Source organism: Mesocricetus auratus, unplaced genomic scaffold, assembly GCF_017639785.1.
Source record: "Mesocricetus auratus isolate SY011 unplaced genomic scaffold, BCM_Maur_2.0 Super-Scaffold_100025, whole genome shotgun sequence".
Taxonomy (NCBI): domain Eukaryota; kingdom Metazoa; phylum Chordata; class Mammalia; order Rodentia; family Cricetidae; genus Mesocricetus; species Mesocricetus auratus.
Window position 1 is genome coordinate 8,973,416 of NW_024429206.1, and position 27,008 is coordinate 9,000,423.

The 27,008-nt window shown below is 48.9% G+C and overlaps 1 protein-coding gene and 1 long non-coding RNA gene across 3 annotated transcripts in view; one reads left to right on the forward strand and one right to left on the reverse strand.

Annotated features, from left to right (window-relative positions):
• Ksr2 (kinase suppressor of ras 2) overlaps nucleotides 1–27,008 on the forward strand; it is a 352,893-nt gene that overhangs the window by 227,431 nt on the left and 98,454 nt on the right. For both annotated transcript variants that reach the window (XM_013119781.3, XM_013119782.3), the window contains exons 6-7: nucleotides 18,683–18,752; nucleotides 21,692–21,775. In XM_013119781.3, the coding sequence (XP_012975235.1) occupies nucleotides 18,683–18,752; nucleotides 21,692–21,775 (154 nt within the window). The remainder of the gene's footprint in view (nucleotides 1–18,682; nucleotides 18,753–21,691; nucleotides 21,776–27,008) is intronic.
• On the reverse strand, nucleotides 2,609–6,209 carry LOC110342590. The gene is made up of 3 exons (XR_002384708.2): nucleotides 6,161–6,209; nucleotides 4,568–4,788; nucleotides 2,609–2,851 (listed from the first exon to the last, which is right to left on the reverse strand). It is a non-coding gene; the product is annotated as an uncharacterized LOC110342590 (long non-coding RNA).

Genomic DNA, 27,008 nt, shown 5'->3' on the forward strand with positions numbered 1-27,008 from the left:
TTTGGAGGCTATAAGTATGAGCTTGCATGGGGTGGGGGCACCGTTCATCCCATGCATTAGACCCCAACGTGGACTTTTATTCTGGAGGAGTGAGCGTGGCAAGAGTATAGTGGTGTATGCCTGCAGTCCCCGTTACTCAGGAAGCCAGGTTCAAAGCTATCCTGTGCTACAGTGTGAGTTGGGGGCTACCCTGGGCTACAAGTTTGGGGTCAGCCTGGGTCACTTATCGAGACAGTCTCAAACTAAGGAGAGGGCTGAGGATGCAGCTCTGTGGTAGAAAACTTGCCTAGCATGTGCAGAGCCTTGGGTTCAGTCTCCAGCAACACACACGGATGCACATGAATTTCTCAGTCAAGCCGCCCCTTCCTAATCTAGTTCATTTACGGTCTGAGTTTGGTGGCTGCCAGATGGCTAAGTGGGTAAAGGTGCTTTTGCTCAGGACCTGAGTTCAATACCCGAGACCCGCAGGATGGAGAGAGACGACTGACTGCTGCCAACTGGCCTCTGACCTCTACAAATGCACTCACAAAAGCAGACAGGCAAATGCAATACAAAGTTTTAAAAAAATATTAATGAAGCATCCCCTGGGTGTCCACTAACACTATAAGCACACAGTTGCTCCAATGAGGAAGGAGGAGTTAGGTGAAGCCCAGAGATGCTAAACAAGCACTTGCCCAAAGTTTATAAAGCTCCAAGTTACAGAATCAAGTGCCTGACTTCAGAGTCTTCCTGTTCAAATCCTTATACAGCAGATAAGAAAGTCAACAGACACAGAGAGACCTAGCCAGAGGCCCGGCTGCTGCAACACAGGAGTCCCCACCCTCTGCCCCCACCCTGAACAGTTTTCTTCATAGGAAAGAGGTGAAAACAGTAGCAGGTGCAGAAACAGCCCCTGGGCCTTGGAGTTGGGCTGAACTGGCCTCCTTCATTCAGTCGTGAAAACCCCCATTTCAGCCTTCCAGAATCAAGGTCCTATTGACAGTGGGCCAAGACGCTGCCATGTGCTCGGAGGCTGGGCTGCCTGCAAGGTGAGGGGCGTAGATCAGTCTTGAGACTGCGTTTTTTCCTCCACTTTCACATAAGTGACTGCGATCATAGGGACAGGCAGGTAATGGCAGAGGGGGTGTGGCTGGGGGCACATTCATAGCCAAACTCCATAGAAAATCAAGGCAGGTGTCATGGCACGGGGGACTCTGAAAACCTTCTGATTGCATCCACGCCCCTCTATCAGGCCCCGTTCCCACAGCCCTTCCTTTCTTTCCCCAGCCATCAGCCATGTGGCTTTTGAAAACCTGGGGCAATTATAACCTTGCCATTGGGTTTGCTGAGTCTGAGGAACCTGGAGGCTGCTGCTCCTCTGTAACTGTCATCAGATGGCTTTTGAGCACCTGCCCCGGGTGCCTTTGCCAGCCCACACCTCTCTTCCGCAATTAGCTAAGGTTGCCTATTTGTACCCCCAGTTACAGGGCTGAGCCATGACACCTGGGAAAGGTAGTTTCTCTGAGACCTTGGGGGGAACTTTAAGAAGACAAGCCACTTAGCTGGTAAGACCTGAAGCTGCTTGACCACACTGGGTAGAGCCCTGTGAATGGCAGGCTTGGCATTGTGGTACTCAGGATCTCTGCAGGCAGGAACAAATGCAGGTGGCCTTCTTGTGACATGTCCTCAGTCCCCACTGCCTTCCAGGTATCTCTCTTCATTGTACCCATTCTTGCTTACTCCCAGGTACCAGACTGACAGCTCTGGCATGGGGGAGGTCTGTGTAGTGTTTTATTTATTCTTCCTGTGCAATAGTCCTCAGAGGAGAAAGATTGGCCACCCCAAGGACCTGCAACAGTGTTTGGAGGTGTTTTAGTTTGTCACGGCTTGCAGGGTGGGACTGCTGCTGGCTGCTCATGGGTAGACATGTCAACTGCTCAACGTTCTACAGTGTACAGGATGGTCCCGCCCTGAATGTCACTAGTGCCATGGCAGAGAAACTGATGTGGAGTAGTGAATCTTTTTGGTGGGTCCCAAGGACAGCTACATGAAGTCATGCCAAACTTGTTAGGAAATTGTATTTTTGGTCCTCACCATAGCCTGTTCCAGGCTTTCTTTTGGGCTGTCAGCCAGCTCCCAAATCTTGACATGGAGACTTCTATGAATTCTTGGTCTTATCTTACACTTGTCCCACTAGTTCTTATAACTTAACCAGTTTCTTTTCATCTACTTTTGCCTCAGGGCCTTTTACCTTTTTTGTCTTCTATATATCTTACTTTCTCTGCTTCTCATGTCTGGCTGGCAGCAGCCTGGCTCCTGGCCCTGGCTGTGTCACCCTCTTTCTCCCTTGCTCCCCCCTCCTCCCTCTCCTGTTTGCCTAGAGTTTTCCTCCTACTTAATCTCTCTGCCTGCCAGCCCCGCCTATCCCTCTCCTGCCTAGCTATTGGCCATCCAGCTTTTTATTAGACCAATCAGGTGCCTTAGGCAGGCAAGTTGAAACAAATGTAACACATATTTATATAGTTAAACAAATGCAGCACAAACAAATGTAACACATCCTTGAATCATTAACAAAGGCAGCAGAAACAAATGTAGCACATATTTACACAGTTAAAATAATATCCCACAGCTTAACCAAACGTAATACACATTTGCCCAGTTAAAACAATATTCCACAGCACAACCCACAGAAGAGGCCCTTCTGGGGGAAGGGTGCGTCAAGGGATGGTGTATGAGTGATGTGGAGAGGATTGAGGGTGGGTGCAGTCCATGTGTGCATGGCATAGAAGTCAGGGGATAACCTTGGGTGTTGCTCCTTGTTTCCCAGCCTCTGAGACAGGGTTTCTCATTGATCACATCATGGTCCAGTAGGCTACAAAGGGCAACAGGAAGTAGCCAAGGATAAGTCACCCTTAAGGACCCCCCCATCCCCAGTCCTTTAGGTCAGTCTGACCTGCTAAAGTTTTCAGTCTCCCAAAATCGTGCCACTCGCTAGGACCGGAGCTGTGAGTCTGTGGAGGACACTTCCTGTTCAACCCACCACAATCTGTCCAAGTGTTGAATTGAAGAACATGGTTCCCCTCCGGGCACCTAGACAGAGATTTCTAAACACCCACTCTGACCACATATGGCAGGGCAACTTTTCATGGGGGGCCGTTATGTTCACTTGTAAGATGTTAATCAGTGTCCTTTGGTCTTTGCCCACCATTATCCTTCCCCTTGGAGTTGTGACAACCCCAAAACGCCTCTACTAGTGGCCGTCCCCGAGGGTGACCTTCAGTGATGAGAAGCTTAGATACTGTTTCTAAGTCCTCTTACCCGTTAGGCTGAGCGCATTTACTCTAACAGGGCCAGCTTCCTTTTTATCTCTGAGCTTTTGGGGGACTGGGGCTCCACCTCCCTGTGCAGTCGATGCCTTTTGATGCTGAACGCACCCTGTTGGAGCAGATCTCCAGCCCCAGTGACCTCACTTGCAGAGCCTGTCACAGCACCATCATCTCAACAGACATCCTAGCTGCCTCTTAGTGATGCTTAAGAAAGACTTGCTTTGGAATATGAACACCCTGCCTTGACCTTGGAATGTGACCCATCAGTAAGCTGTCTCTACGGCGGCCACAAAATATAGATGGCATGACACCTCTCTGGACAGTGCTTTGATTCTCAGGCTAAGGGAGACACCAATGGCCTGAAGCTTAGACCTGGTGGTGCCTAGCTGGGGGGGTCTCTGATTGCCGGGGTCATCTGCTCTGTCCCCGTGGAGCCCACTAAGGCAGTAAATTCCACGGGATGAGCCTGTGTGGGGAACGTCTCAGTGGCCCTTTTGTCCCATGGACGATTAACTTCCACCAAACGTTAAGTCGAAGGTGGCTGCATAATTTAAAACATCACATTTCCAACTGGGAGAGAATTTTCAGCTCAGACAACTCCAAATGGGTCTGATTTAAGTTCCATAAACTCAGTTCAAGGCAATAAATGTGTGAGTAATTGATGATGTAGCATGTGGGGAACTCGGGCCCCATCCATCACTCCAGGAGAGCCAGGGCTGTGGACACGCTCCGAGGACAGGCTGATAGGAGGGGGATAAATGGCTGGAGACTCAGACAGCTCTGTCCTCCCCATAACTCACAGATGCATCCCCCTCGCCACAGCCTCCTTCCTCAAGAACCTCCTCCTGTGTCTTGTCACCTCCAGCTAGGGAGAGGGGCTGTTCAGAAAAGCTGGTAATAGATACCTCTGTTGTGGCTGTTTATTTTTGTTGTTGTACACCTACTGTGTGCTGGTAGGTTGTTTCATAGCATAGTATCCAGCCTGTGGGGACACTGAGATGGTTACCCTTGCCTGTGTTTTATAAAGTGTTCCAAAAGAGGGCAGACCTCAGATGACAGGGTCAGACAACGTGGAGCCAGCCTTAAGCCCTGCTCCACGCTGCAAACCAACCCCACGCTGCCTCCGAGGACAAAGGGGGGCTCTGGGCAGTTGTCAGTGGGGAACTTTTGATCATTTCTGAATCTAAACACCCCGTCTGATTTGCACATCCCCGCCTGGGGTTCTGGGTCTCCCCCTCCCTCCTTACCACCCCCCAACCTACCGTCTCTGTTGTCACCATTGCTGCTAGTTGGTTTCAGCGTGCAACCATTTACAATTGAAATTAATGGGGATGCGAGGCTGGCTGCGCCCATCCCTTCATAGGTACATTTGAGATCATGGCCACTCGGGCTTCTGTCTGTCAACTCTTGTTTTGTCCTCATTTAAGCCTGAGCCAGGCAGAGCAAGCCAGCTTCTTCCCATTTGTCATCATCAGTCACCAAGCTGAGGAAACAGTTCAGAGGTGGCTTTGTGCCACCAGCCCTGCCCCCGTGTTTCTCAGATCTCCAGATCGCCTCCCTACTTCTGCTCCTCTCCCGGGACCCCTGGTTCTCAACCCAGTTGTGGGTCTCTTCTAGAAGATCTAATAGGACAATAGAGCAGTGTCCAGTCATGGAGCTGTGCATCAGGGAGGTTTGGATTCACGTCAGTGTCAGAATGTCATTGTCCTTGAGTGATCCCCAAATGTCAGTTTTCCTATTTGCAAAATGTGTGGCAAGTATAATGTGTCAGGCAAAAGCCTGGAGATTTAAATGAAAGACAAGACGTCCGGCCATTTGTGCGAAGAGAATGTGTGCATGCACACTCGTGTGTGTGTGTGTGTGTGTGTGTGTGTGTGTGTGTGTGTGTGTTGCAAGGAGGGAGCAGCCTTACAGCACGGTGGAAAAAAACTTCAGGTGTAAGAGTTCATGTTTCCATAAATAGAGGTTGATGCCAGTGGGGCAAGGCTGGGGCTGTAAGCCAGGACTGGAAAACAGGATACACCTGTGGTTATTGGCTGACAAGCAACTCACAGAGACCCCGTGTGGGCTGGGGCCCAACAAAAATGAAACCATCATCATTTATTCATTCATCTCATAGATATATAAGATGCTGCTGCCCTGGGCCCATCATGGCCACACTCGTCTTTTGAGAATGGGGGCAGGGGAGTGATGCCACCCCGACTGTTGGAAGCCTTCACCAGGCAAACTAATGTAGACCACAAAGAGGTCAACATGTTAGAGCTGCTAGTGTTAAGGTTGGAATCTGAAACGTCCCCCACCATGATGACACTATGCGGGGACACTATTGGAACCACGAGGAAGTGGAGTCTTGGTGGGGAAAGTATGCCCGTGGGTCAGGATCTACACTCATGGCTGCCACTCCAGTGCCATGCCGGCCTGCATGCAGCCACAGTCCCTGCCATAATAATGGACTGAAACCTCTGAAACTGTAAGTAAGCGGCCAATTAAATGTTTTCCTTTTCAAGAGTTGCCTAGGTCACGGTGTCTCTTCATAGCAACAGAAACGCTAACTGAGACAGTAAGCAAATGGGTATAACCCTTAGCAAGTTTAAAAGCCAGATGTGGTGTGCATTTGAAATCCCAGCACTGGGGAGGCAGAGATAGGTAGATCTCTGAGGCTTGCTGGCCAGCCAGTCTAGCCTGCTGGATGAAACTACAAGCCAATGAGAGGTCCTGTCAAGAAAAAAGAAAAATGAGGTAAATGGCATCTGAGAAATGGTAGCCAAGGTTGTGGTCTTAGTCAAGGTTCCTATTGCTGATGAAGCACCATGACTAAAAATCAAGTTGGGGAGGAAAGGGTTTATTTGGCTTACACTTCAGCATTGCTGTTCATCAGTGAAGGAAGTCAGGACAGGAACTCAAGCAGGACAGGAACCTGGAGGCAGGAGCTGATGCAGAGGCCATGGAGGATGCTGCTTACTGGCTTGTTCCTCATGGCTTGCTCAGCCTGCTTTCTTATAGAACCCAGGACCCCCAGCAGAGGGATGGCCCCACCCACAATGGACTAGGCCCGCCCCACTGATAACTAAATGAGAAAATCCTTACAGCTGGATCTCACTGAGACATTTCCTCAGCTGAGGCTCCTTCCTCTGATGACTCTTTAGCTTGGGTCAAGGTGAGACACACACACACACACACACACACACACACACACACCTGTGACGTCATAAATACACACAGTAGCTTCCTGCCATGATGAGAACATACTCCAGAGAATCCTGGGCAAAGGCTAGGATAGTGACAATGACAGCCCTCATTTACTTGTGTAGCATACCTGGGGAGGGACTGCCTATTTTCCCAGCCACTGACTTACCTACCCACTGTAATGGAGATTTTGTGATAATGACCTTGGATTGTCCCAAATTCCAAGGTTACACAAATGATTGCCATCAGCTATTTGCTACTTAAGGAAGACCCCGCCCCCAGGGTCCTAGGTGAGTGGTCCCTCCGTAGCCCATGAATTCCCTGCAGACAATTAATTGATCTCACAAGTGCTCCCCCGGAACAGATTGAGGCAGGGATGTTACCCTCAGGATTTCTCTAGATTTCTAGATGTTAACATCAGACTTCAGTTTCTGTTTGTGACTGTGTCATCTCATTACACTGAATGAGTTTGACATCTCAGCGTGTCCCCTTCTTCTTTTCAAAGCATAGCAGTAAAACCACGAGGAGAGGAGAGTGGATGAAAGACAGGGTTCCAGAATGTCTTGGATCCCACGGAAGAGAGCTCTCTCTCTCTCTCTGCACCTTGCATCCTTGGAGCGGCCCCTAAGGACCCTCACATTTCTTACCACTCCTCCTGGCTGCTGGCCACCACTGTCCCCAGCCTCCACCACCTTCCCACATGACCATGCACATCTTAGAATCTCTGTCCATCATTTTCACAATGGAGTGATGCTGTCTCTGTCCACAGGTTTGACTTATGGTGGATTAAGCAGAAGGGCAATTACCTGTCAGGATTCAGAGGCCAGGTGGCAACAGGGAGACGATACCAGAATAAATGTGGTCACAGTTTCCTGCTAGGTCTCAAAGGTGTCTTTCATTTGCCCCACCTTGTTTTTCTTAATTTTAATCTAATTGCTTTTTGAAAATGTCATGTGTGAGTACCCTTTTTACATCATTCTACCCCCTAACCTGTCCAGTTTTTCATGTGTCCTCTCAAATTTACTCTTTCAACTATCATTGTGTGTGTACATGTATACAACCTACCAAGTTTGCTTAGTGTTGCTTATATATATGTGTGTTTAGGGATGACCATTTAGAATTGGATAATCTGGGGGGCTCATCCCTGGGGGGAGAAATTTTTTCCCTCTCTCCACAGTCATTGATTTCCTATAGCTATTCATCTACGTGGGGAAGCCTTAAGAGAGATCTCCCTCATCCTCACTGGCATGTCAAATGGTGGTGTCACTGCATAGATCTTGTTTAAGTGACCACATTGCTAGGATCACTCGGGGGCAGCTGCTTGTCATACCGAGAAGACACAATCTCCCGGCAGGTGTCTCGTCTTCTGGTTTTTAGTCTTCCCATCCCCTCTTCCATGCCGTCCCCAGAGCTTTAGTGCTGGGGGTGACGGTAGACTATCCGTTTGGGTTGGGCACCACCTGGTGAGTTGTCTCTGAGTTTTGACCAGTTGTGGGATTTCTGTAGTAGTCTCCATCTACTGCAAAAGGAAACTTGGTGTGGGGTGAGGGTAGAATTTATACGTGAGTAAAAGGAGGAGTATTTAGACTTCAGTTAGCAATTATTTTGACTTAGGCAAGTGGCAGCAGTAGGGCCTATAACCTTAACCAGCATTGGGGTCAAAGGGGAGGGTGATGCAGGACTTAGATAGGGACCCTCCCATGATGCCTCCTTGCTACACCCTCTTCACTTTCCTGCTTCTCCCCCCCAACACTGCCCTCCCCCATCTTTCACCTACCATTTCCTCATCCTCAGTGTGCCCCCCCCCTTACTCACCTGCCTTTCCAGGGTAGTTTTCCACCTGCATACACTCCCTGGAGGCATCTCCTTCATCCTATCTCTGCATACCCGCCACCCGCCTCCGCTGGCTCACATACCCTCAAGGTCTTTTCTCTGCTTTGATAAAGTAACAGCTAGAAAAATCTCATTAATGAAGCCAGACAGCGGCGGTGGGAGTTAATTTCCCTGTTTTCTCTGCTCTGTGAGTTGACATGACTTCAGCAGTGACCTGTCATCAGAAGCCTTGTTGTCTCAAGGAGGATTCTATCAGCAGACAGCAGGGGATAGGAAGCACACAAGCGGAGCTGGGCATGCCGGTGCAGGCCTGTAATCCCAGCACTCAGCAGGTGGAGGCAGGAGGATCAGGAGTTCAAGTCCATCCATGAGACTGTCTCAGAAAAGGAAAAAAAATAGTAAAGAAAGAGGGGGGAGGAGAAAAAAAGAAATGATGGGAGACACAGGACAGGGTTAGCATCTGTGTTCCTGTGGTATATGTGTGTATGAGTTCATGTGTGTGCAAGTACATATGTACTCATATGGAGAGGCCAGAGGTTGAGTCTTCCTCAGTCACGCTCCATCCTAGTTTTGGAGACAGGGTTTCTCATTAAACTTGGAGCTTGCCTATTTGGGTAGGTTGGCTGGCCAGTAAGCCTTGGGGGATTCCCCCATCTCTGCCTCCCAACCCCAATGAAACAATTACAGATGCATACCACTACACTCAGTTTTTTACGTGGGTGATCCGAACTCAGGTCCTCATGCTTGTGCAGAAAACACTTTACCAGCCGAGCCTGCTCTTTAGTCCCTGGAGTTAACATTTTGGCTAAGATTCTTGTGAATCTCCCTGTGCCCAGTCACTGCTAGGTTAAGCAAACAGAGGATACCAAGGACTCGTATATTTTGGCTCGGTCATTGGTCAAAGAGTTTCCACCAGCAAGTAGTAGAAGTGGGTCTTGAACCAAGGTCTCATGACGCCAAGGCAGGGGTGGGGGTCAGGGTGGGGAAGGACGAAATCTAATTGGCTAAGGAAATGAGTTTCTCAGGGACCGATGAATTTTTTTTAAGAGTCCAGTTGATGACTATTTTTGGCTTTGTGAGTTATGCTGTCTCCGTCATCGCCTCTCAGTTCTGCCGTGAGGCAAGCGGCAGCCACAAACAACACGTCAGTGTCGGAACGTGGCTGTGTGCCAATCAAAGTGTATTTACAGAACCCGACAACAGGCTTCATTAGGCTCAAGGGTCAAGCTTACCGACCTCTGCCCTAAATCACAGCTTTGCTACCTCCAGTCAGCCTGTGAATTCTAAAGGAAGAATAATGATGTTGATGACCAGGCCAGTAACAACAATGTATCAGGCATTATGCGGAATGACTGCTAGTCACAATCCCCCCCCCAACAACCCCATAAGGAGGATCTATGATTTCCTTTTATGCAAGAGACCAAACCGAGAGTCTTGGAAGTAAGGGTACCCGAGGTCCCTTGGTTTATCTGTGATGTTGGTCACACATCTGCCTATTGGAAAATTCCCTGTTCTTCCCCCCATATTGCACTGGGTGAATCGATGCCTTGTTAGTGCTCTTCACTCAGAAATACTGGATGTTTCTCTGTCTCCTTAGGAGTCTCATGCTCAAGGTCAGGTCTCCATCTTAAGCCACACAAATGTAGCCATTGGTTTGACCTTGGCACCTCCATTTACTTAATGTTTGGGTATGCAATGTCCTCTACAAGCTCACATGATTGGTTATTCCAGCCTCAGTTGGTGGCACTGTTTTGGAAGGTTGTGTGGTCTTTAGGAGGTGTGGTCTGCCTGGAGGAAGTGCGTCTCTGGGGAGGTGGGTGTTGATACTGATAGTACAGCTTTCAATTCCTGTCCCAGCTGTGCCTCTTGGTTCTCCCGGATATGAGCAAGCCTCACCAACTGACTGATGGCCCTTCATGATGAGAACCAGTGTCAACTCTTCCTCCCGTGTTGATTCTTGTCGGTGACTTAGTCACGGCAATGAGACAGTTAACTAATAAACCCCTGTCCCTAGATAGGGGCATCACTGTTGCTCCTTACTTGGCCTCAGTGCCACAGGGAATTCCCAGGAGCCACCCACCCCAATCCTTGTAAGAAGTTACATCCTAAGGGCTACCTGCATCCGAGGATCACTGTCAACCCCTTCTGTCACAGCTTTCCCTCATGACATGTTATCAAAGTCCACCTCACTGTGGACAAGAACCCGACCCAAGTAACTTAAGGAAAGAAAGGGTTTCCTGTGGCTCATGGTTTGAGGCTATATAGCCCATCATGGTAGGAAGGCATGGTGACAGGGTGTGAGGCGGCTGTCACATGGCCTCTGTAGTCGGGGAGCAGACAGAGAGGAATCCCACTTTTGCTTTTGTCCCTTTTTATCCAATTTGGAATTACAGCCCACACTCAGGGTGGGTCTTCCCTCCACAGTTAGACCTCCTTGGAAGGACCAACATGGATATGCTCACAGCAAGTAAGTTTCCTAAGTGATTCCAAACCCAGTCAAATTGACCATGCGTCTTTTACAATTACAGTACTTGTGTGTGTGTGTGTGTGTGTGAGAGAGAGAGAGAGAGAGAGAGAGAGAGAGAGAGAGAGAGAGAGAGAGAGAGAGTACATGAGTTTCTTTCCTACCTTGTAGGGATTAAACTTAGGTTCTCAGGCTTGGTGGCAAGCACCTTTCCTTTTCAACCAACTCCTGACTTTCTCTTATTACAATTCAGGTTGAGTACTGGGGGTTGGTACACATGCCACAGCATGTACATAGCAGTCAGAGGAGAACGTGTAGGGAGTCTATTCTCTCCTACCATGCAGGTCCCAGGGATAGCACTTGGTCAGGCTTAGGGCTGCAAGAACCTTTACCCACCAAGCCAAGCCATCAGCCTGTCAGGGAAGTTTAGTCACTATACCCACCTTCTTCAGTGTACTGGCTGGTGTTGGTGTGTGGCCCCATGTAAAGTTGTCAGGAGACATCCAGGATGATGTTTGATACTCAAGAAGTGGTCTGTATTTGTCTCGGGAGAAAGCTGAGTCTAAGTCCGTGGATAAACTCCACTCAGCCCCAAAGCATCACGGAGCTGCAACCTTTGGAGACAGCATATAATTAAAATGCTTTTAGATCTGATATATATTATATTTGAATTGGATATTAAAGCTAATAGACTCCTCGTCTGCTGTGTGAATGGTATGGGCAGCTTTAGTCAACCCTAGATAAATCAGTGGGACTGGGGCTGGCACCTAGCCCATGGCCTCAAAAAGGAAAGTTTAATGGTTTAAGTTTTATGAGTTACAAATGCCTTTGGGCCCAAAGAATTTTCTAGTCAATTTGAATGTGGCTAAGTTGTCACTCAATCCGCCTCGTCCGTGAAGTGAAAGCTTAAGGATAGTTTGAAACTTCTATTTCATTTATGATTTTTCCAAATCGGCTCTCTGGCTCTTGACTGCCCTAGCTCAGAACTCACCTTCCCCACCTGAAATGCAAACCTGGGATTAAATGGAATCCTGATTTTAAATCACATAACCTGGGTCCCGCCATGCAGTTGGTACTCAATACATGCTGGCTGTTCGTATTAACATGTGCTCCCTCGGGTCTTTATCTCCATGGAAATGGTAAGGGATTAGGAATGCCTCATCACTGCAGGGGCTTTAGAGACTTCCATGGGCTCTAGGAAGGCATGGTGCTTAAAATGATTGTCACATTTGCCTCAGAAGGGGAAACGGTGATAGATGGAACTGACTTTAGAAGTCTGCTCAGCTGCAGGACTCTGGACAAGTGGGCTGTGCTTTGTAAACTGTATACACAGCCTCCCAGGGGTGTGCTTATTCCCAGGGTGGGGGTGCTGTCTAGGAAGGCTGTGGGTTTACCTGGCAGAAGCAAGTCAGTAGGAGCAGCGCTGAAAGTCATAGCCCAGCCCCTGTTTCTTTCTGCCTTCTGGTCAACCACAAGGGAAGACAACTTTCCCTTCCACGTACTCTACCATGATGGAAACTGGAAACTGGGAGGTGAAATAAAATCTTTTCTCCCTGAGTCTTCCTGTCCGGCACTCTGCCTCAACAATGTAGAAGGAGCAGCTACAGGCTGAGGGAGGCCTGCTGTCATCTGGGACATCCACAGTGATTAAGATACTCCATCAAGACCAAGTCTGGTAATCAAAGCCCCGTGCTCATCACTGCCTGTAGCCTTCTAATTGTCCTGTGAAGCAGCTGTGGTGACTTTGATGCTCAGGGACTGTTAGTAGCCCAAGGACTCACCACAGGTCACATTCTAGATCTGCCCCAAGTTGGCATCTGAGAAATGAAGCCGGTGTTAGAATCTTTCCCGTTGTACCAAGGATTCCTTTACTTTTTCCATTTGTGTTGAAGCTGATGTTGGAAGTCAGCTTTGATCATTCTTTGGCCTCAGTGCAACCCAGAGCTCACACACATGGCTGTTCTCTAGCCAGCTTGTTTTAGGGATATCCTGCTCTCACCTCAGAAAGCTGAAATAACAGGCAGGATCTACTCCCCTTGGCCACCAGGGAGCTCATAGGTTTCTGATGCCAGGCACTCCCTACAACTTGTTCTAGTGCTTGAGCCCGAGTTCCCATTGCCTTAAAACCCCGAAGTCTGGCCCGTTTTATTTTCCAAAAGGGCTCTCTCTTGTTTGGCCATTTGCTTTCTATTTTCCCAGGAGATGTACACGTAGAAAGCCTGACCACACTGTTTGTCATATCCCTGATTCTTGAAGCCACACCTGGCACAAGTCAGGATCCGTGTGGACTTTGTACCATTGCTGTAACAGACAGTCACAAATCCAGTGGCTTAAAAACCTTATAGCTCAGAAAGCCAGAAGTCAGAAATCGGTCTCATGGGGTCAAAACCAAAGTACAGGTTCTGACCTGGAGGGACGGATGCATTCTTTCCCTTCCAGTTTCTGCAGACTGAGCTGAAAATGGGTTGGAATTCATCCTGTCTCCTGCTCATCTCAGATAAAAGTAGGAGGCATTGACAGGCGAAGCCTCAATGTTCCCATCAGAAAAATGGGCTTTTGTTTGTCGAGCTCTAGCTGCGTGACTCAGTTTGAACTTTATTTGCCCTTGGGCCAATGGGATGACTTCTTGGTGTCTTGCTAATGGACGGAGGGGGAGCAAACGATAGGCCGCCAACTTCTGTACTCGCTGTTGTACCTGGTTCCAGTGGTGTAGTGCATGTGGTGTGTGGACTCACTTAGGAAAAGTGAGGACTTTGGATGACAATGGTGTTGGGCATTCAAGGATCTTCATCAAAAAGATCTGACTATTTCTGTCCCTTAACTCCCTTCTCCCCTCCTCTCCCCTCCTCTCCCCTGCCCTCCCCCTCCCTTATCTTCATGTTTCTTTGTTACAAGTGAAGCACCCAGGACCTCAAACTCACCAAGAAAGCACCCATGACTGAATCTCCAGCTCCTCTTTTCCATTTCACTTACTGAGAAAAGGTCTGCCTAAGTGACCAAGGCTGGCCTTGAGCTGACTCCTTAGCCCAGGCTGGCCTTGAGCTGACTCCTTAGCTCAGGCTGCCTTGAGCTTACTCCTTAGCCCAGGCTGGCCTTGAGCTCACTCCTTAACCCAGGCTGGCTTTGAGTTCACTCTTAAGCCCAGGCTGGCCTTGAGCTCACTCCTTAACCCAGGCTGGCCTTGAGCTTACTCCTTAGCCCAGGCTGGCCTTGAGCTTGTGAGCCTGTGACCCCACCTTCCCCAGTAGCTAGGATCTCAGGCCTGTGCCACCACACCCAGCTTATTATTTTTTTATTCTAATTTTCTTCTTATTTCTTCTCCTTTTCCTTCTCCACTTCCTCTGCTTTTTCATCTTCCAGATTTGTTTGACATTTTTGTGTACCTCTTATGTACACACACACACACACACACACACACACACACACACACACACAAACAAACACACACCCCAGAGTTCAGATTCTCCAGCTCAGAGCTTGAGGTTTTATAACAAACTTATGTATCATGAAAGCCAGGCACAGTGGTACCTGCCTATGATCCCAGCCCTTGGGTGGTAGAAGCAGGTGGATTATGAATTCAAGGCCAGCCTGGGCTATACAGCAAGTTTGAAACCAGCCTGGGCTACCTGAGACCATCTCAAAAAACCTGACTAAACCAAGGCAAATAAAACATCCATAAAACCTGGACACTTTATTAACATGGTTGCAAATAGTTTACTGACTGAGCCATTTCTGCAGCCCCAATTTCTACTTCCTGTCATCTTATGGGGGACCTGGATGTCCATCTTGCAAGCCCAGCTTTACAAGAAGAGAGTGTTGCCCATTGTTGGTTCAGTGTCATCGGTCCTGTTGTGAGGCCATGTCCAAGGTGGTCTCAAAGGCTGTGGCTCCTAAGTCGCACCCTCGTTCTGTTTGGGGGTGTTTCCTAAAAGGCTTTCTACACCCAGACCTAGGCACAAGGGACAGTGTCCTCCCAACTTTTTCTCTTTCCATGTGCTGATAATGGAAATATCTTGAGAGAGGCATCTGTTTTCCTTCCCCCGAGATGAAGGCAGCCGTGCTGTGCAGTACTCGGCCTTGTTATCAGAAAATTAGGGTGGGGAAGAGGCTTCCACGCAGCTATGGAGACATCTTAATAGACGCTTTGGTTGTTAAGCAGAAGTTTCTAGATCGGTTTAATTGCCGTAAATGTTATTTGCCTTCCCTGTTATGATAAGGCCTCTGTTCTCCGCTATCTTCCCCCCCACCCCCTCCCTGTTCCCTTTCAACAGTTTCCTTTTGCTCCCAGGCTCGCACTGGCAAGTTTAATGAAACCCAAACAAAGGAAGCAGAGAGGCTCTTGGAGTTCGAGTCTCACGCCCACAGACAGAGCCAAGCCTGGGGAGCGAGGGCTCCAGACTAATGAGGCTTCTCAGGTTAATGCAGTTGACAGGATGTACCCCTCCAGCCAAGCCTGGAACGTGAAAGCCAGCCCCGGGGCTTAATTGCGTCTGCCCTGAACAAAGGGGCCGGATGAGGACTAAGTGCGACACAGAGCTAATGGGAGATGCTCATAGCCTGAGATGACTTGTTCTGTGCCCGATGGAGCCCGGGGCAGTTGTCTAAGATGCTTTATTTTTCGGGGGCAGGCAGTTATAGAAACTTCCAGATCATGAGTGTCAGCGTTGATGCAATTGATACTCGGGATGCTTTAACTTGTCCAGTGTACAGGGAGAGCTCTCTCTTGTGTATTATGGGATGTTAAGCAGAGCTTCTGCCTTCACCCCACTAGCTGCCAGTAACAAACTCCCAAACGCAGTGTGACACCCCCAGAATGTCTTCAGAAATCTCCAGACATCCCAAAGGTTTGCACGGGAGCTGAGGAACTGAACTCGGGTCCTCAAGCTTGCACAGCAGGCCCTTTTACCCTCAAGCGGTCTCTCCAGTCCCTTTAGGGAGCTGCATTTACATTTGCTTCCACTGGTGCCTGGCCATGCGGCCTTGAGTGGGTCTGTGCACCTCCTTGAGCTCCCTTGCTTTCCTTTATGCTCGGGGAATAGCTGTGGAGCTAGATGCCAGGCTCTTAAGTACACAGAGGATTTCTTGGCGCATACTAAGTGTTCAATAAACTGTTTCTGAGATAAGAGTCTTGGGTTTATCAAACGTGTGTGAGGAACACATTCAGCCCCAGGCACTATGCTCCGAGGTGAATGCCAAGATGAAGATTTGGTTCTTGCTTTTGTAGAGGAGGTAAATGTATACAAGATGTGTGAGGACTACCTCCTTCCTCACACATGGCAGACATTACTAATCAGTCTCAAGGCTTGTTAGGAGTACCGCCTTCCTCACTTATGGCAGACATTAGTAATCAATCTCGTGGCTCTTGCTTTCAGTCCTCCTCAACTCAGCTCTAGTCAGGTATTACTAATGGCCTGTGAGTGGACTGTCATTCAGTACTTTCTGTTTTGTAGATGGCTCGCAGGAGGTTCATCTTCCTTTCCTCTTCAGCCTTCTAGAGTCAATGGGTACTGTCTTTCATCCCATGTCTTATGTTAGTCTGAAAGAGGGTTTGACATGGAAATAATATATGTATGTATGTATATAATTATATACATATATGTATATATACATACATATATATATCACATAAATGATATATATATCTTAGACACACACATACATACACACATACATACATATATATACATATATATATGTATATATATATATAGTGGTTTTTCGATACAGGGTTTCTCTGTGAAATAGTCTGACTGTCTTGGAACTCACTCTGTAGACCAGGTTGACCTTACACTCACAGAGATCCACCTGTCTCTGCCTCCTGAGTACTGGTATTAAAAGCGTGTGCCACCAACACCTGGCTCAGGAAAATGTTTTTAAAGAGCATCATTTTTTTATTTGAATCTCCCTCAGAAAGTGGACAAAGTAGTAAAATGGCCTTGTTAGTTAAGCATTCTGCAGGCTGTGGTTCTCATGGCTCTGTCATGCCACCTCTTCAGTTTTCTTCAGCTTTGGGGACTTGGAAAACCATCAGCTCCTGCAAAGCAAGGATCTCAGCTTTGCAAGGGCAGCATAGAGCTTTCCAAAAACAGCTTTCTGATGACTGCCGCCATTGCTAGATAGACGAGAGAGCCCACTGGGGTCAAAGGCTCTCCCACGTGTTCTGACAGGCCCAGCTCTCCAGTGAGAGCGACACTCCATAACAATGTCTGTGAAAAATGAGGTGCGCATCTGCAGCCCTGGAACCCCCGGTAAGCTCCATCCATCTGGCTGAGAAGCGGGCGCGGCCACTGGCCTCTCTCCCAGTCTGTCTAAGGCAGCACTAGTTCGCCCAGCCGCTGTTTAGTCTGCAGCCTGCAAGGTCTTCTAGGAGGCTGGTGAGGGCAGGGCAGGTGCCGGGGGAGGGTGGGGCTTGTGCTTAAAGTCTCAGAGGACGTGGAACTCGGTCGTTTGTGGCTATATGGTTTGTTCATATTTGGTCCCAAGCATGAAAAGAAATGAAAGAGAAGGAAAAGCAGAGCCAGGCATCCAGTCTGAAGTCTGTGCGTTTTGTTGTTTCTTTGCCATTATTATTTATCCATCCGTCCGTCCGTCCACCCATCCATCCATCCGCCCAGTATTATCCGTCCATACATGTATCCATCCACCCATCCTCCGTCACACGCCCTCCTTCATCCATCTACGTACTCTCCTTCTCATCCATTATCCATCCACATGTCCTCCTCCATCCCATTCATCCAGTCAGCCTTGCGCTAACTCGCTCATTCGTTCATCCAGTTTACCCTAGTATGAGTTGAGATTGCACACAGCTGGACGTTCTGTGTTTGTTATATGCAGCTCAGGCCAGCCTCAAGCTCACCATCATCCTCCTGCCTCAGTCCTTCACGGCCACCAAGTGCTGGGATTACAAATATGTACCACCTTGCCAGACTTAGAGTCTGCTTTTGAAATAAATGTTTGAACAACCGAACGCAGGATCGAACATAACATGTTAAGTAAGCGATCATGTGGCCGGCCGTAAGGGAGGTGTTGTAGAGAAGGGGAGCCTGGGAGTAGGGGGGAGGGATCTGGAATCCACTGCCTTATGACTTCATGAGTGGGGACACAGGCTTGGGGTCCCTCATGCCAGGATTCCCAGCCACTGTGCAGAGTATAAGGTGCAGTGACTCCCCTTCTCAGAACCTTAGTTTCCCCATGCGTTTAGCTCGGGGGCTGGCATGGGAGTCCCTCAGCCCACGGTTGGCATATGCTGAGAGCCGTAAAGCCGAGGTCATGCTCCGTTGTATTCTTTCCACAGTGCCCACTCCGCTTTCTCGCTCTCTTCTATTTTTAGATTACAAAATGTAACTTTTAATTAATTCATTGTGTGTGTATGTGGGCACATGTGCGGTCAGAGACCAACTTACAGAGTCAGTTCTCGCCTTCCTCCATGTGGTACCCATGCATCGAACTCAGGTCTTTAGGCTTGGCTGCAAGACCCTTTATCCAGTCACTGAGGCGCCCCATCAAATCTCATGTGCAGCTAGCTTCTTTCTGCCTTTCTTTTTTCTTTTATTCTTTTATTTTATTTTTTTGGAGACAGACTATTACTATGCAGCACAGGATGGCCTTGAACTCATAATCCTCCTGTCTCAGCCTAACTGCTGCAGTGACTAGTGGGATTCCCCGAGCCTGACCTCAGCTGACATATTTGAAGGCATCTGCTGCCTGCCCTGCCTGGGGAGACTCCTGTGAGCTGAGCCCTTGACCTAAACTGGAGCTCCACCTGGCATGGCTCCCTAGGCCAAAGCAACCAGCACCCTGCCTGAGGCCAGTGGGTGGGGTTCCTTTTATACTCCCATGGCCCAGGCAGAGCTGGCTCAGCCCATGACCTTGCTGTCTGTTCTTCTCTCCACAGACACTCTGTCTGTACCGAGGTGGTCACCGCAGATCCCACGCAGAGACCTTGGCAACTCCATCAAGCACAGGTAGGTAGGCGGCTGTGCCTGTGTATGTGGGGGTGGGGTGAGGATGTGCTGAAGCCTATGGGTGCCAGTAATGTACCCAGCCCCAGCTCCCACAACACCACACCCGTCTGTCTTTTGCTGGACCAAGGTACCTGCATTATAGTCTTGCCCCTAAAAAGTCTACATGGGACAGTTAAAAGCAAGAGGCCTTATGCTCATACGGACCTGAGTTCCAATCCCCCCAGTAAAGCTTTGCAGCCATCAGAATTGGGTAACCTCTCTGGACTCCATTTTTTTCCCCTTAAAATGTCGTTTTTATTTTTTAAAAAATCACAAAACGTACAATGAGAGAAATAAAGGGAGACCCTGGTATATTACAATCAAGACCTTTCAAGACATAACATTAGACTGTACATCCACAAAACAAATCTAGCAGGCTACAGAGAATGCATTCTCCCTACAAATGAGATGATATATTAAGGACTGTGCACACGCCTCACTGATAGTATAAAGTGCTTCAAGCTTCCTCTGCATGAGGGCTCTTCACTCAGGAAACTCAAGTTGGATGGTCAGCTAAACTCATTGCTAGAGGTTACTCCAGAGCAGTGGGCCACAGGAGGCCTTCCCTAGCATCTTCCATGGCCTGGAATTTGTTCCCAACAACTCCTTGACCCTCCCAAATTCAGTTTTCTATATGTTGCCGCAGGCTCCTTCCGTGGGCAGGGGTGGGGTGTGGGGGTGTGGGTGGAGAGTGGTGGTGGGGTAGTCAGGCTGGGATGGTGAAACTCACTGACAGATGAGGGCTCTGAGGTCCTGGTGGATGAGGGAGAGGACTGAAGGCTGATTATGCCCAGTCCTTGTGATGTGAGATGCCCCGGTGGCTTTCCGTGCCCAGGGAGCCTGCTGTTCGCTTTGTTTGCCTTCCCTCCAGCTGGCAGAGAGCTGGTGTCAGCGCTGTGTCCCTGGGGAGATGCCCAGTTAGCGAGGGTCTGCCGACAGTCCCCAGAGGTCTGTCATGGGGCTGAGGTGAGAAACCCCAGGCACCTACACAAACGCGGCCTCAGCCCGGGGCCGGCTGCATTCTCCCCATGACAGCTCATCACTGGTTCTTAAGGAAAAAAATATCACAACTGGAAACGGGCAGACCTCGGTGGAAGCTGTGAGAAATAGTGACGGACAGGTCAGTCAGCGACCAGAGACTGAGCTGTGGAGTGAAGACAACTCAAGATGAGGGCCTTTGAAAATGGTTACGGGCTCAGCTCCATCCCTGGGTTGGCCACTGCCCCTCATTCAACCCTGGGTTCAGTGCCCGGCCGGTCACCTCCCCCCCAGTTTGGTGACACTTGTGGGTCAGCCATACCCCTGGGTTGGCTATACTCTTGCTTTAGCCTCACCTGGCTGGCTCCACCCCTGGGCTTTCACTGGAAGCTGGTGGTGTCCCAGTTTCAGATTCTGATATCTAGGGGAGTCAAGCAGGCTGACCATCTTGGGCCCCAGAGCTGGCTTCCTAGTGAGGGGAGGACCCCTTGATGGGTGTTACTTTTTCAGCCTCAACCACCCTGCATCCATCCATCTATCCATTCATTCCCCCCTCTAGATGTCAGGAAGGAGAGACTCCCAGCCTTGTAAAGAAATCAACACACCTTCCCTGTGTTGTCAGGTGTAGTGGTACACACTCCCAGCACCAGGAGGATAAGGCAGAGAGTCAAGAGATCAAGGATAGCCTGAGCACCATAATAAAATCCTATCTCACAAAAAACACCACCAGCAACAGCAGATCTCGCTCTTTGTCATTGGAATTATTGCCGCAAGAGATAGGCAACAGAGAACACCCACCCAGGGGGACAGGCCAAAGCTGAAGAGGAGAGAAAACTGCCAGCGGACCCTCCCACCTGCCCCCTGCCCCCTGCCCCGTTCCTGTGTTGCTGCCGATGGGTCTTTTGTCATCCTCCCCCAGCTGTCCCAGCTTGCAGAATAGACCTGCTAAGCCCTGCTAAGACCCAAAGGGGCTTAACCAAGCCCAAGTCCAAAGATGGAGAGGGAGCATCAGCAAGCCAGCGTCTCCGTTGTAAATATTGCTATTTGCTTAGCTGTGGCAGATCCGGGCTGCTGCTGGCTCGCTGTGTTTGAAGGGCTGACCCAGATCCCACAAGAGGGGACGGCAGAGGGAAGCAGCCTTTCTCCCCAAAGTTATCCGTCTCTGAGTTATGTAACCACATCCGTGTTTCCCCTTTGACACTCGGAGGAGGCAGTGCAGATTAGAGACAACTACTGCCCACGGTGGCACAAATTGAAAATTAAAATTAACTGTGACCTGGGAACCTTCAATACTTGTGCTGGATCCAGCCCCATCTCTGTCTCCTATCTCAAGGCAGAAAGCATGGCACAGCACAGGAGGGCCGGTCTGCGAGTTAATCTGGTGACTTCCGGTCAGCATTGGCGACCGTGATGTGTGGGGACTTCCACACTGTATTTGCAGCAGGTGGCAGTGACTGGGGGAAGATAAACTGATGGTGTCTGAAAAGGCTTCCATTTGTCAGGGGGATTTCTCCTCTGCTACCGGATTTGGAGGTCCAGTGCTCTCTTATAGCATTGAATTCGCCATTGGTAGACCACCTCCAGTGTTCGTCGAGTAAACAAATGACTATAATGAACATTCAAGGTAATAACTGTCACCGCCCAATTTATTGAGCATTGCCTGTGTGTCAGATGCTATGACACCTTCAGCATGCCTGACCCAGTAACCTCTGAGGTCAGCATCAAGATTACTCCCACTTTACAGGCAAGAAAACTGAAGCTTCATGGTTTAAGCAACTAGATTGAACCTACTTATTACCTGTTTTGGAACAAGCAGAGCTGGAATCCAGGGTTTATAGACTTCCCATTCTAGGGGTACATCCTGCTGGAGATGGACCCATGACCACTGCCTTACCTGAACATTTCCTGTTTCTTTCTCACAGGTTTTCCACCAAGTACTGGATGTCTCAGACGTGCACTGTCTGCGGGAAAGGGATGCTTTTTGGCCTCAAGTGTAAAAACTGCAAGTGAGTGATTTCCCTTTAAGGGGCTTTTTTGTTGTTCCCCAGCAGCCAGTGCTGGGCTGGGCTTTGGCACACTCCAGGGAGGTGTGAGTTCTTGACTCTGGGGAGAGACATTTGCTTTGTGTTTCAGGAAGGGTCCCAGGTGGAGCTGTGTGTTTGGGTAGGGTATCAAGGAGAATGGTTCTGAGTAAAGCCAGAGCTGAGAGGGGACCATGGATGGTTAACATAACATCATGTGCTGGGACCAGTGGGGCCTCTCATGCTCAGAGCCTCTATCGTGGTTGTGAATGTAAAGTGTTTCCCACAATCTCACGCGATGTTTTGTATCCTTTTGGACGTAGGGTGGGGGTCTGGCTGGCATTGGATTACAGGAATAGGGGTTAACTGTTGTAGACCGGCTCCCCTTCTGCTTTCTCACTGCCTCTGCCATGGGACCTCATGCTCCAACCGCCAGGTTTGCCCACCATGGTGGTCTGTGCCCCCTGATTTACAGTTGCTCCATGTATTCTGCCGCAGAAACAGCAGCTGACACAGCTCGAGGGTTAGGAGGGTTAGTCGTCAGCAAACGTTTCTTCTAGTTGCCCTGTAGTAAACACTTTAAGCTCCATGGGCCTCAGGAGCATTGGTGTTTCCCTTGCAGCTGTTCAGAGTTGACTGTGTATTTTGAAAGAAGCCACAGACAATTCAGAAATAGTTACGGCCATGAATTTGGTCCATTAAAACTTTATTTATAAAGACAGTTGACAACATGGCTCCAGCCCTGTGGTTCGATGATGCCTTTGATAACTTGCAAAGTCCTTTCTCCTCTGTTCTTTCTTGTCATGTACTGTCCTGACAGTATGTTATGATTTCCCCATTCTGTGTCTGTAAAAGTTGTCTCTCAACAGCTAAAAAGTAGGAGTGAGGACTTGAACTCTGCCCCCTTAACTGTTGTTCTGTTTCTTTCTATGGCATCATGGTGGATGCTAATTCTGGTTGGAAGGTGGCACATCCATGCCTTACCCCTTCCTTATACACATTCTCTGTCATGTCTGACAGAAGGCTAGGAAGGAGGTAAGAGAAAACACTGACACCAGCCATGGGCTCTGGAAACAGATTAAACCAGGTTCAAATCCTGTCCCTGCCACTTAGTAGTTGTGTGATCATGGGTATGTCACCTCACATTTCTGTCCTTATGTGTCTCTCTGTATATATCTGCACACATGTATTAACTACTTACTCAGGTCCAGCAATTACAAAACAGATACATTTGGTTGTATGAAAAAGATAGGGGTGGACATGTATCTGATTGATAGGAGACATTCGGTAAGTCCCCCTCCCTCCTTCTCTCCCTCCCTTCCTGCCTCCCTCCTTCCCTTCCTCCCTCTCCCCTCCCCCCCCTCTCCTGGACCTGTTCAGGCATCTTGCAAAATGCCTGTCTGGTGGCCTTACCTGAGCAAGTCTGCCACACTGAACTCCCTGCTAGCCTGGGCTGTGGGGAGGATTAATTATTTCCAGCCCCTGGGGATCCTTTAGCTCCATGGTCTAAGGGTGGTTGGGACAGTAATTGGTGTATATTAGCATTCTGAGCTGCAGTCCTCTGTGGTTCCTGGCTCTCTGGTGACCCCTCAGCTTTCTGAGTCTGAGTTGCACAAGGGCAGGTGCTTAGGTCTGGCTCAGAAGCTGCCTGATCTCCCCAGTACACCTGCTGCCTTGGAGATCCATCTTGATTGTATCAAGTCATGCTGTGTTCTGTAGGGGAAATGGCTCTCACATCCTCACACCTGCTGCGTGGAGGCTTTGAAGTCAAGTAATTAGGTGACAGGGACACAGCCAGGAGTCAGCGAGGCTGAACACTGCTCAAGCCTTTTCAATTTTCGGCACTAGAGGTGGGACCCAGAGGCGGCCACCCTCCCTGCTTTCTGTTCTAGGAGTAATGAGCAGAGCCTGAGACCCTGCCAAGAGCTGGGGACAGGCCACACATGGAGCTGAGGTTCTGGAAGCCACCGACACTAAGTTTGGGTCCCATTTCTGCCTGAAGTCTTAAGAGGCCTGTAATCTTGGGCTTTTTTTCCTCTGAAGAGTGGACATGATATTGGCACCCATCGCTGGACTGCTAGGAGGAGTCATTGAAATGCCCTTACCTCACCCTGTTATCCAGAAACATCTCTCTCACCTCCTCTCACTCCACCTTATGCAAAGTAGATCCAGGCAATATGGAAGGGCAAGGTCAGAATTCAGATCAACCCTGGGCTGGATGGTACCCATGACTTCACTAATGTGCTCAGCCCTTCAACTATAACAGTTGCTGCTGTAGCTGCTATGGTGTCTGGGTGTGTTTTTGTCCCAACCACATACCTCTGTCAGCTATAACAGAACAGGAGCCAACACCGTGATATATTTGTATACACACACACACACACACTCACACACACACACACACACACACACACACACACACTGAGGTTAACAATTGAAACCCACACTTATCCTATGCATAAAGTCCCTTGAGGAGCTTTAGTTAAATGGAGGGCAGAGACATTTATTTACTTGTGTTTGCAAGGACTGACAAAGCTGTGGGCGCATTGAATGGGTTCATAGGGGTGTTGGTGAGGGGCATGAACAGGCAATATGCAGACGCCATGGTCAAAGAGTCAAGAGAAGACTAATCTCGGAGGACAGGAATAAACAACAGTGGTGAATGACCTCGGAGAAGTGACCCCGGGAATGAGGAGGTCGGAGGTCACTTCTTAAGGAAGTGGGCAAGGCCATTTCACTGGTCATTCACCTAATATTTACCAGCTGGATATTTAATATTACAGGTGAAGAAGCCATTGTCTGTAGTAGTGCTTGGGACCAAAAGTGTTTTCATGTTTGAAATGCATAATGACAACATTTGCATATGTGATGAGGCATCTTGGAGCTGAGAACCAAGTTTAACCCCCAAACTTAAACTCAATTTCTGCAGTGTTTTTGGTGAACTCATTTTGGATTTCAAATTTTCAAACTAAGGATGTTTAATTTTAAAATATTAATGCTGTGTACCAAAGGGGTTTTCCAGGCACCAGAAGCAACAACAGGAGAGAAAACGCACAAAGTCCCTAGACTGGTGGACTTTATCTGTGGGTAGAGTGGGAGACAGTTAGATGGTGAATGAAGTCACTTTGGCTGAAAAGACAGTGTAAGATTGGATGATGCAGGCTGCTTTAAAGAGCAGGGCAGACATGGTGCCCTGCATGGAGACTAGTCAGGAGGCAAAGGCAGGAGGAGCAGCCTGGGCTTTACAGTGAGACCCTGTTAAAGAAAGAGTCAAAGGAAGATGGAGAGAGCAAGAGAGAAGAGAGGAAGGAAGGCAGAAAGGGAGGAAGGGAAGGAGAGAGAGAGAAGGAAGAAAGATGGAAAGAGAGGAGGGAGGGAAGAAGAGAGGGAAGGAGAAAGAAGGAAAGAATGAAGGAAAGAAGGGAGGAAGGAAGGATGGAAGGAAGGAAGGAAAGAAGGAAAGAAAGGATAAAGGGAGGAAGGAAGGAAGGAAGGAAGGAGGAAGGGGTGGGGAGGGAAATAGGAATGGTCATGGTAATAGACTACAGTTTTTAATCAAGGGCTCTGGGATTTCCAGGTCCTCCTCTCACCTCGATCTCGTGTATCGTCATCTGTACAGAAATGCATATAGTATATGTGTATGTACAATATGTGCGTATGTATGACATATGGAAAGGACACATGATCAGATGCCTGAGCTGCAGGGCAGACATGTGTGTGACTCCTGATGCCACGTGATCACTTCTGTGCCTCCCTCCTTACCAGGGGTTCACAACAGCTACCTCAATAGATAGCTACAGCTGACTGTAGGCCCAATGGGATCGGGTATCTCTAGGATTCACACCTCTGGGTGTGTCTGTGAGAGAGTTTCTAGATTGGGTCTGTCTGTGGGACACACAGTCCCATGCACTGGGGTCCCGGATGGAATAAAAAGGAGAGAGTGAGCTGAGCACCAGCATCCATCTCTCTCTACTTCCTGACTGTGGATGCCACGTGACCATCTGCCTGATGCCCCTGCTATCATGTCTTCCCAAGCATGACCTGTACCCTTGAAATGTGAGTCACAGTAAACCGTTCTACCTTGAACTTGCTTGTGTCCGGCATTTTGTCACAGTGGCGGGAGAAGTCACTACTAAACTGTTAAACAGAAAAAGATAAACAAGGTAATTGCCCACCAGAGTTTTCGTTCCTCCCATACCTGACCCATTATAAGTGCTATTTAACGAAAGCTAACACCATTACTGGCTTGACAAATGAACATTGGGGTATCCCTCCACCCAGGAAGCCAGAAACTTCTCCCTCAGGCCCAACCCCTCTCCCCCTCCACAGCTCTCCTGTTAAGTGCCCACTTCCTCCGGAATTATCATCAGCTGTCTTGTTGGGAGTCTGAATAGATTAATGAGCTAATGGGAAATTAAGGCTCGGAAAGCAATTTCCAGTTATCTAAATCGAGGCGTTCTCATTTAATCGGTTCAGGAGTGTGGAAGGGGGCTCTGCGTGCAGAGTGGCTGGGTGTCAGCACTCTCCCGCATTGTTTCACGAGTGTGAATGCAGCTGCCACGGCTTGCTCACACGGGAATGCTGATGGGTTTCCTGGACTTTGGTTTTGTGTTGTCTGTGTCCCACTCTCCTCACCTCCCATGTGGGTCTGAAGCTCTGAGGTCTCATTTATTGGAAACCTGTCTAGCCTCTCATCCCTGCCTGTCCCCCTTTTAAAAGCCACTGTGTAGCTCAGACCATCAAAGAACTCAGCTATGTAGCTCAGGCTGGCCTCAAGTTTATGATCATCCTCCTGTCTCAGGCTCCCCAGTGCAAGGATTACAGATGTGTGCCACCACACCTAACTTCATCTGATATCTTACAAGCCAATAGTAATTTACACAAGAGTGTTTAGAGTGGCTTTTGTGGTAGAAAAAGATAACTGAAGATGAGATGCATTTTTTTCTGTCTGAGCTACTCCAGTGTATTAAGATAGGAATATCTGGGGTTGGAGAGATGGTTCAGTGGTTCAGAGTATTTGCTGCTCCTTCAGAGGACTCGAGTTCAAGTCTCGACATCCAAATCAGACTGCTCACAACTTCCTATAACTCCAGCTCCAGGAAATATAATGCCCTCTGGTGGCCTCTGCGGGACCTGCACTCATGTACACACACACACACACACACACACACACACACACACACACACACACACACACACACACACAGACGAGCCCTGC